This window comes from Centropristis striata, chromosome 10 (genome assembly GCF_030273125.1).
Source record: "Centropristis striata isolate RG_2023a ecotype Rhode Island chromosome 10, C.striata_1.0, whole genome shotgun sequence".
Taxonomy (NCBI): Eukaryota; Metazoa; Chordata; class Actinopteri; order Perciformes; family Serranidae; genus Centropristis; species Centropristis striata.
In genome coordinates, this window is record NC_081526.1 from 35,682,717 (window position 1) to 35,693,329 (window position 10,613).

Below are 10,613 nucleotides of genomic sequence, written 5' to 3' on the forward strand. Positions count from 1 at the left end.
TTTTTTTACAACATTCAGGACACTTGTGGGAACTTGGAAAAATGTTTATTCATAAATTCAGTTTTATTCCAATTTTTAAAAAGTTAAACTGTTTTTTTCTCCTGATTTCTGTCATTCTAACTGTATTATTCTGCACAAAGACATGTTTGGGTAACGCTTTATAATAAGGTCCTTAATAACAAGTAACAAGGCATTGTTCTCGCTTTAGATCCAGTAGTTGTAAAAAGCATAGTTAACTTATAGTTAACTTATAATAGATGAGCAATAAAGTATATTTTAATATCAATAAGCAAACAAAATAAGATTAATAAAGGCATGGCAAAGACATAATGGGTGGGTCATGGGTGTTTGTAATGCTATTATGAACTATTATAAGATACTCATGAGGCTTTTATTAAAGTTCTTATTATACATCTCTTATAGCCTGCTATTAACTGTATTATAATGCCATTATTAACACTTATATAAGCTTATAAACACATAATAATGTTAATAAGCATCTTGTAAGGACTTACAAGGGCCTTATTACTTGTTAATTAATGGTTATTACAAGGACCTTAATATAAAGCGTTACCCAGGTTTGAGTTGTTCTGATTGTGCTGCTGCCACAGAGCTGCAGGACTTATACATTTATAGAGATTGTATATATTGCAGTGAAATGAAAGGACACAGAGAAGAGGAGGAGAAAACGCCCTGAAACGTCTCGTCTGGGTTCAGAAGAAAACCAGCAGGATACATGTCAGATGATTTTGCTGTAAGGCCAAAACCAAAAAGCCAGACTGACAGGATCCAGAGTCAGGACATGTGAATCTCCTGTGGATCTTGTCATAGAGCAGCTCTCAGGCTGCTGATACTCAGTGTGTCTGTGGTTTATATTCGTCACACACACACACGCAGACAGATTTCACAGAAGTGTGAAAAACAGGATGTGCACTAACTGACTCTGAACAGCAGATTAAGTCAAACGATTAATTTCCACCAAAGAAAATGTCATTTTGGTAAAGACAAAGGAGCTGATAACACTGACTCTATGTGTTTTTTTTCTTTGTCTGGAAGATCGTTGAAAGTCGGCGTCTTCACAGGAAATCTCAATACAGATAACAAAAAAACAAAAAAGCACATTTTGCTCCGTATCAAACTATCTGTCACCTGTTTACAGTCAAACTCATGTATTTCCATTTTAACTCCACCACAGCTCAAAAATGCACTCATATTGTTTTATTTATTTTATTTATTTCAGTGAAAGAAAAAGATAAATAAATAAATCCCTTTCTACATGATCCACCTTCTATAACTGCATTGTGTTTCAGTGGCGTCCCTCGGCTAGGATGTTTTTTAATTAGCCCCGAATATTAATTTTCAAAAAAAACAAAACATTTTCTTTTTTTAAATCACATGCTCAAACTACGGTTGTCTTATGTTGATGCTTCAATAAAATGTTTTTGGACAGGTTTGAGTAACAATTAAATTTTTTTTTTTTAAAAGCCACTACTTTGGCTTTGGCGCACAAGTGAACACCACCAGGTCGCACGTGACGCCATCTCAATGTTTACTGTTGCTGAATGTTTGCTGTTGGTATGTTCAACATGATGAATGGGGCATTTTTGTTCCTGGGCTATTGAGGGAAGTTTGTGAGAATTGCTAGCCTATTTTAGCCTGGCTGGAAACCAGCCGTTCATTTCTCCGTAGAGGAGGTGTGGTTTACGATCCTCCGGAGCCGTTTATTGGACGCTATGAATGTCTATCAAAGCGTCTGTAGGTAGCTCTTAGCCAATCAGATCAGTTATACCAGATGACGTAGTAGAACAACAGAAATGGATGTTTGTTGTGTGTGTGTCTGTGAGAGAGTGTTGTTTGCTGCTTTGCTTCTCCAGTTCTCGCTTTCTGCAAGATTATTTATTTTCACGCTTTATTCCCCCTCATGTCATTCAGCCACACACATCCACTGATGTGGAGCCGCTGAGAGACCTTTCGCCTTTCAACTTTCGCTCTAAACTATTTAAAACACCATCTACAGCTAAAGAGAGTTCCGTGTCTGCTGCAGCCATGTTGGATCCGTAAGAAAACTACAAAACTACAAGCTTCCGTCTGCCGAGTAGTACGCATCATTGTCTTGCCGTCCCTCCCCGCTCTGTGGTTGGATCCCTAAAACAGGGCTAAGAAACCTCTCTGGTTTCCAGACTGCCTGGAGGTTCGAAATGAAATTCGAGCGTGCAAGGCAGTATGGGTATACCCAGGCTAAGCCTATTTGGTATTAACTGGAAACCATGAAATGCCTTAATTCAATTCAGTCAATTCAAGAGATGTTTCAGTGCTTCGACCTGCTAAAAAACTTTCTACATTACATTACATGTCATTTAGCAGACGCTTTTGTCCAAAGCGACTTACAATAAGTTTCTAACACAAACTAAGTGCATGCATGGTGTAAAAGCTGTAATCTTTTGTAAACAAAACAGGGTGAAGACTGTAATGAATAATATTAAAAATTGTGGAGAAAACAAATGCAAATACAATACGTCATCACTGATTATTCTTATTTGGCACATTCGGTATCTGTGGTGCATGTTCAGGTTCAGGTTCAGGTTCAGGTTCAGGACTGAGTAAAAGTGGGCCGGTTACATGCTGCAGGCTGATGAGAGGAAGTGGAAGCAGGTGAGTGGTGAAGAATGTGATGAATCCTTTGTGTCGTACTGAAAACTGGACAGTGTATTTTATATTCAAACTTCTGAAAGTTTCCTTCATAAAAAGCGATCAAAACTTTTGTTAAAATGTTGATATTTGTGTCAGAATCTCTTTATTCTACATGTGTCATTTAAAATAAAGCGTTTGCACTAACCAGATCCTGTTAAAAACATGAAATTCTGCTGTTTACACAGAGCAGATAGGAGAGGACAGGAGAGGCTGTTTACACAGAGCAGAGAGGAGAGGACAGGAGAGGCTGTTTACACAGAGCAGAGAGGAGAGGACAGGAGAGGCTGGAAACATGACAATACTGAGAATATGTACAATATGTGGAGAAAACTGATTTAGGTAATTTTTTACGTCTCTAGGTCATTTTACGCCCTTGAAAAACTGTTTTTATATAAATTCCATTTTATTACAATTTAAAAAATACATTTTCAACTACTGTTTTTTCTTTGTTCTTTCTGATTTCTGTCATTATAACTGTGTTATTCGGCACAGATTCATGTTTGAGTTCTTCCCACTTCTAGCCGTGATTGTGCTGATTTCACAGAGCTACAGGACTCTCAAGAGATAAAAAAGGTAATTTCTTCCACTGACTCAAACAAGAGTACATATTTCCTGCTGTGAAGGAAGTGGTGTGACGTAGATTTGTCTGTTGACCTGTAAAAAAAATAAATTTAATAGCATGCATGACAAGTTTGAGCTACAGGAAGAAGAGTGAGCCACATCAGTTAGCTGCTGTTTGTGTGTGTGGAGTCATCACCGAACCACAGAAACTGGTTAGCTCAGCATCACATCCAACCTCAAAATTTCCTTTTTCCTGTTTAATAAAGAGCTCAGCATCAGTGGTGTGTCTTCACAGTGTGACAGGTGCTGCAGACACGCTGATATGATGGCCGGCAGCTTCAACATCTTCATCATTTCCACTGTTTGTCTGAGCTTCATCGTCCCGGCGAGCCACGGTAGGAGTCTGAAGGAATTCATCTTGTTATACTTGTTTTATCATAATAATAACAAAATGACTGATAATTCATGTAATTATCTAATGAAACTTCAAGCTCTGCATTTTGTTTCTACACTGTAAATCCATTTGTCATGAGGTGTTGTAGCCAAGACCACCTAAACCGAGACCAAGTCAAAACCAAGACCACAGTGTATCGAGACCAAGATAAGAAAAAGACTTTGAGGGGTCGATACCGAGACAAGACCAAGACCAGACCAGTGTCCCACACTGCACGATACACTAATATAATAATTAGTAATAATTTATAATAAAAATAAAACGTGGAACATGCAAACCAAAGGCACCCCTCAAATAGATCTTTAAGTTATTCACATTCCCATAAATACAGCCACAGGAAACAAATGAAGATTCTTCTTCATTCATCTCTTTAGTTGACTATATCACATATACCAGCCGTCTCCATTAGTGTTGCTTTGCAGAATTTACAAGTTGCTCTGTGTTTTCTTGTTTTTGTAGTTGTGCACAAAATATCTTTGTGGTTCAGGTAACTAGATTTTATCACAGACGAGTTGGCTGACACTCACATGCAGTGGCGGTTCTAGACCAGTTTTACTGTGGGGGCCAAGGAGGGGCCAGTGTTTAATCAGAGGGGCACATTAGTACATGAAAAAATTTCAACGATGATATTTAAGCATTCAAAATCTTTGACTGTCTTGAAAAAGACACAAAATGACCAAAAAAGACACAAAATGACCAAAAAAAGACACAAAATGAGAAGACAGAATAACAAAAAAAAAAAACCCCACAGAAGACATAAAAATTAAAAAAAAAATACACAAAATAACTAAACCAGACACAAAAAAAGACACATAAATGACACCAATGACAAAAAAGACAAAATGACAAAAAAAGACACAAAATAACTAAAAAAGACACAACAACAGACACAAAATTACCACAAAAAAAAGACAAAACAGACACAAAATGACTTACAAAGACATGAAACGGATTCAAAAATGGACAAAATAGCCCTTTAAGACTCCATAGAGTTAAACTATTATACAACACATTCTGTGTTCCTTTTGTGTACAATGAGATATTGTTTGAACAAAAAAAAGGTTAGAATTGTTCCATTGTTCATTGTTATAAATTGATCATTTTATTATTAATTTGACACAGGGGCCACAGCAGGGGCCAAAGGCTTCTACACAGGGGCAGTGGCCCCTGGAGGCCCCTGTGTAGAACCACCACTGCTCACATGCACTGTTGTGGGGGGCGTGTGAAAGGAGGCGGGAGGCGGGACAACAATTTAAAATGATGTATGAGTCATGATATGGTTTTACTCGAAGCATTACGATTTATGCAAAATCACAGTAATGATATTAACAAGTACATCCAAAAATGCTCAGTTTTGGTCTTGACCGGTCTTGAAATAAATCCTGAGTCCACTTTGTCCGAGACCGAGACAAGACGGAGTAAAAATGCAGTCTGAGACGAGACCGAGTCCTTCAAAAAGTGGTTTCGAGACCACTTTTTTCGAGTACTGCAGACTTTGTCAGTATATTAACCCTTTATCAGGCGAAGAACTATATTTGCTAACTTCAGTGGATATCTAAATGAGGTCTTCATGTTTCTCTGTTTGGTCGTAGAACCACATGGATTTCTTCCAGCTAATCAGCAAAGATCAGGCTACGTCACAGACGGTGACACCATGACATCTGACCAATCAGTATGATAATAATATAATAATATTAAATTTATTGACCTTGACCTCCAATGTAAAAATGACAAATTTAGAAAAAAAATCTGCAAGAAACAGTCGTACGAGGAGAACTTGACTATGAAGGCATATAAAGGCCAAGTATGAATAAAAATAATAATAATTTTCCTAGAAAAAAGTTGCAAATTTACTAAATTAAAGTGGCAAATCTACAAGAAAAAAAGTCGCAGATTTAAGAGATTTAAAGTGACAAATCTGTGCAAAAAAAGTCACAGATTTACGAGAAAAAAGTGGGGAAAAAGCAACTTTTTTCTCACAGATTCACCACTTTAAATCTCATGAATCTGCACATTTTTTCTGGTAGATTTGATCTCGTAAACTTTTTTCTCAAAATATTACCCCCCTCCCCCGGGGCCGTATATTTTTTTTTTACACATTCTGGCAGTATGTAATATCCTCCAATATTCTCTGGGGTTGAAATTTGCAAGTATTTCAATGAGTGCCCTATTAAGGGTTAACTTTCTACATGTGGATGGTGTTGAGTCTTTTTAAAGAGAAGGGAAAAGAGGAACTTGATGTGTTCTCTCTCTAAAAGCAGCAGAATTATTCTCCTCCGTCAGGTTTTCAGGTGATTCAGCCACCGACTCGGACCGTGAACCCAGACGGCTCAGCCACCATCAGCTGTGAGCTCGCTGGAGACGTCTCCTCTCTGCAAGATGTTCGACTCAACAGCTTAATTTCACCGTATGTATTAAATCAGTCACACATCATTTGTTTCCCTGGCTGCAGGCATTAAACATGTGATACTACACTGCAAAAAATGTCTGTTTTTAGGGTCAAAAACTGCTAAACCATGATAAATGGGTTAATTCAGTTTCAGTAACAATGAAACACCGTTAATCACAAAACTGTTTAAAAAAAAAGATACAGTACTCTACTGTAAAATTCACTAGCACTGTGTTTGTAACAAAAATATACTGTAATATACATACAAGCATCACTGTAATTTTTGCATTTATCTTTTGTAAAAAATACTTTTTGTAACTGTTAAATGTACCAAACACCATATCTCTAACAAAAATATACTGAAATATTTAATGGTAAAATCCTTTGATTTGATTTTCTACCGTATTTATTACGGTAAAGTTCTGGCAACCACAGCTGCTGTTTTTTTTACCGTAAAAACAACAGTTTTGTTTTTTTTACAGTGTAATTAACAGCATTGAATGCTTCAAAAGAGGCAGAGTAGACTGACAGTTTGTGTCTTTATTTATGAGGTGATCTGATCAGCAGGAAAATCAAAAGTTAAAGCCCAAAACACAGTAAGTAGCTGAAACGTCCCCAGTTTCTAGGGCTCTGGTGTAACCGTTGATGCCATTAAACTTATTAATACAACTCAAAAACACTTAAACAGAAAGCGAGAACAAAATGACCACATCTTGCAAACAAACAACAAATGCAGCCACAGCAAGGCAACTTTTTAGCACCTTTAGTTTCGCCAACCACAAGCTAGTGTTTTCTCACACAAACACTCAGGAAGAGGCCCACTCTCCCATCTGGTGGGCTTCACTCTATTTAACCTGTTCATCCCCTAAAAGTTGATCTCAGGTGTGCCTGAGCTGTCATGGCGGCCTGGAGGAGGAGCAGGAGGCAAGGAGAAGAGGCAGAAAAACACACACAAACCAAAACACAACTCTAGCCGTGACAGTGACCACAAAGTGTTATAATAATATTTCAACATTTTTGGTATGACCTTTATTTGCCTTATAGTTAGATAAACAGATCCACAACACTTAGGAATAAAAGAAAAGGTGATTAAAATGAGCCAGGAGGCAACAGCTGAGCATGAAGTGTCTAAAACAGGGATGGGCAACTTAAATGCGGGAGGGGGCCACAATTTTTCATCAATACAACGACAGGGCCACATATAGGAGCGTGCACTTAGCCAGATATGATGAAACTGCAATTTTAAATATGTTTACAGTGCAGTAACTTCACATATTTCATGCTCAAATACACATATAACAGTATAAATAGGAATACAAAAGGTTTGATCCATGACCAACAAGAAAGTAATAATCAGTCTTTCAGTCTGACTGAAAGTTGAACAAGATGTTTTTACAGTAAAAAGTTCCCAAAAAATTACCATCAAATAACAGTAGAAAGCAGTGAAATTCGGTCATTAGCGAAAGCTAGCCGCTAACTGATGCTAGTGGCCAGCTGACGCTAGCGGCGCTGCTTGTTACAGCTACAAGAGTAGCCATTAGCGTATCAATGCTAACTCAACATTGTGGTCGCAACATTAGCTGACATTTCATAGCGGCGTTACAATCGTGCCAATTCAGCACATTGCAGAAGTTAGCAGAAGTAAGGATTAAAAGTTATTACAATGTAAAATTATAAGTTAGTACAACTTACAGTTGAGTTGACAAAAATCTGAATTCAGAGTTGAGCAAACTCAAAAACAAAACTTAAAATATTTAGTTTAACTGTCCAACTTAATTTTATCGAAGGTTGTTGCCTTGAAATTTTGAGTTCACCCAACTTTTCATTTTCTTGCAGTGTAGGCTTCTGTATGACGGGCCATATGGGCCATATTTCATTCTTCCCTCTCACATACACAAAATATGAGAACGTGAGAGGTAAAATGGTGAATGTTAGAAGTATTCTTTGTGTATGTTAGAAGGAAGAATGAATTATGGCCCATCTCATCTAACTCTTCCTTATAAAGAAAGTGAACTACTCAGTATATTTCCTCTTTGTGTGCTCTCAGAACAGACAATCCCAGGCTGCTCTGCCAGAAGGGAAAGAGATTCTGCCCGAACGTCACCATGTATGAAGAGAGTCCCAACAAGTGGATTTTCGTCTTGCTCCACATTGGACCAGAAGCCTTGAACATGAAATATCAGTGTGAATTCTCTGTGACTCAACATGATTTGGATGAAAAGAAGACAGGAACCACACTGACCACACTACTGCCAGGTATGTTGAAGTCTTTGGATGATAAACAAACATTTTTGCACAAACGGGAAATGACTCCACTGTGTTTCTATCAGGTGAAAAGGGAGCGGTGTGCATTCTCCCCACTCCTCCTCCTCCTCCTGCTCCTCCTGCTCCTCCTGCTCCTGAGTCCCAGCTGCTCAGGTGGATCCCCATCGCTCTGCTGGCTCTGACGCTCCTGTACAGCTGCATCATCACCTTCTTCTACATGCGACTGAGGGTGACTTTCTATTACCAAATGGTTAATGACTCAAACCAAACATTACACAAAGTCCGGCCAGCCTTTTAAAACTGATACAAATGTCTAAATCTAAACTTTTGACTAAGATTTGTGTATTTTGTGCACTTGTGTTGTGTTGCTGCTGAGAAAGCCCCTTATTGTGAATCTAGTGTCTCAGCCATCCGTCCTCTGAATGCTCCAGGTCTCTAGTTTGTGGTTGTAAAGTTTAATGAGGCTGTGATTATCCTAGAGGTCACAGCAGCTCATTTTACACACTGAGCTGAAGTTTTACTCACTAACATCATCACACATGAAGAAAACTGGGCTCATTGAATCCACAAGAGTCTCAGCTTTCCAGTCAGACCCGATTTATGCAGCTCACAGATTGTTTAGGGACCCCAGGATGCACAAAGATTCACTCACAAGAGGATACAATAATTTTATATGCATGTAATCTGCATAAAGTGGGCATGTCTCTACAGAGGAGAATTGTGGGTGCACATAGAACCCGTTTCCTTCAGATATCTTGAGGTCGAAGGTCAAGGGGATGCTTTAAAAATTCTCATTTGCGCTCCTTGAATGCACAAGAGTCTCTGCTTTCCAGTCAGACCCGATTTATGCAGTTCACAGACTGTTTAGGGACCACATGATGCTCTAAGATTCACACACAGTTGGACAAAATAACACATTTTACTGCAGGAGAAACACTGCATGGGTTCTGCCCCAAACAGCTTCTGATGAAGTCCATAAAGAGGGCATGTCACATCTAAAAACAGCCCAAATATTTAATAAAGTATTATATGAAACAGAGAAGAGAAGCCAGAGTTCCTGCACAGATTTTTGTCCTGTTGTCCCTCCCAATTTAAGCAGCTCCCAGACTTCTTAGGGACCCCAGGGTGCACAAATATTCACATGCACCAGGACAAAAAAATACATTCGACTGCAGGAGAAATAAAGCAGTTTAACACCTGTAATTATGCAGTTTATGGCCCTTAATGGGGCAGTTTAGGGCCCTTAATAAAGCAAATAAAGGCCCTAAATTAAGCAGTGTAGGACCCTGAATGAAGCAGTTTTAGTACCCGATTTATGCAGCTCACAGACTGTTTAGTGACCCCAGGATGCACAAATATTCACATACAGTAGGACACAAAATAACACATTGTACTGCAGGAGAAACACTGTGTGGGATTACCATAAAGTTTGCATGAGAGAGGAGACTTGTGCGTACACATAGAACACATTTTCATTTAGATTTCTTGAGGTCACTTTTTTTTTGTATCAACAGATTTCTTAGATCTTCTAGCTGTCTGTAAAGTTGCCTGTTACCATAATAAATGTGTTACTTTGTGTTTCAGTGCAGCGCCACTGACCCTGAGAACTCAACATATGTGGAAATGAGGAAAGCTCCTCGGCCGAGGGTTCCTCCTCAGGACATCTACTGTGGGTAGCTGCCTCATCTGACCTGTCTCCATGCTGAATGTAACGAGAGAGAAAACATGCAGAACTCCTGTAGTACTGAAGATCAACAGCAGAGGGAGACAAAGACTATGTGGATATGAATGATTCTTGATGGATTTGAACCTTTATTTTATGCTCCTGTATATAATGCTCACAGTAACTGTAATGAATCTGTTTTGTTTTTAGGACAGCTTTGGTGAATTGTGACAATTTCCTCTTCAATATATTTCTATTAGAGAAAATGGTGCACATTGAGCTTGCATATGAGGAAAATACAAACTATATCAAAGAGTAACACAAGGTTACTTCAGTGCATCTTTCCACACGTCAAACTGATGAAGTGCATCTCTCCGACTGGCCTTACAAAGGATATTTCTGTTTTAATGTTGTATTTAATGTACTTTATTTCATGCTGTATAATTTGCTTTATTGTTCATGCACTTGCACATTACAATGTTAATACTATAAATAATATATTTTCTCCACAAGAGTCTCAGCTTTCCTGTCAGACCCGATTTATGCAGCTCACAGACGGTTTAGGGACCCCAGGATGCTCAAAGATCCAC

General features: G+C 38.5%; 1 protein-coding gene across 1 annotated transcript; it reads left to right on the top strand.

Moving 5' to 3' along the window:
• The first annotated feature begins 2,619 nt into the window (after positions 1-2,619).
• Positions 2,620-10,037, top strand: LOC131978650 (uncharacterized). The gene is made up of 6 exons (XM_059342359.1): positions 2,620-2,652; positions 3,548-3,647; positions 5,990-6,113; positions 8,143-8,351; positions 8,426-8,589; positions 9,945-10,037. The coding sequence occupies exons 1-6, from the start codon at positions 2,620-2,622 to the stop codon at positions 10,035-10,037; spliced, it is 723 nt and encodes a 240-aa protein (XP_059198342.1).
• Positions 10,038-10,613: the final 576 nt, after the last annotated feature.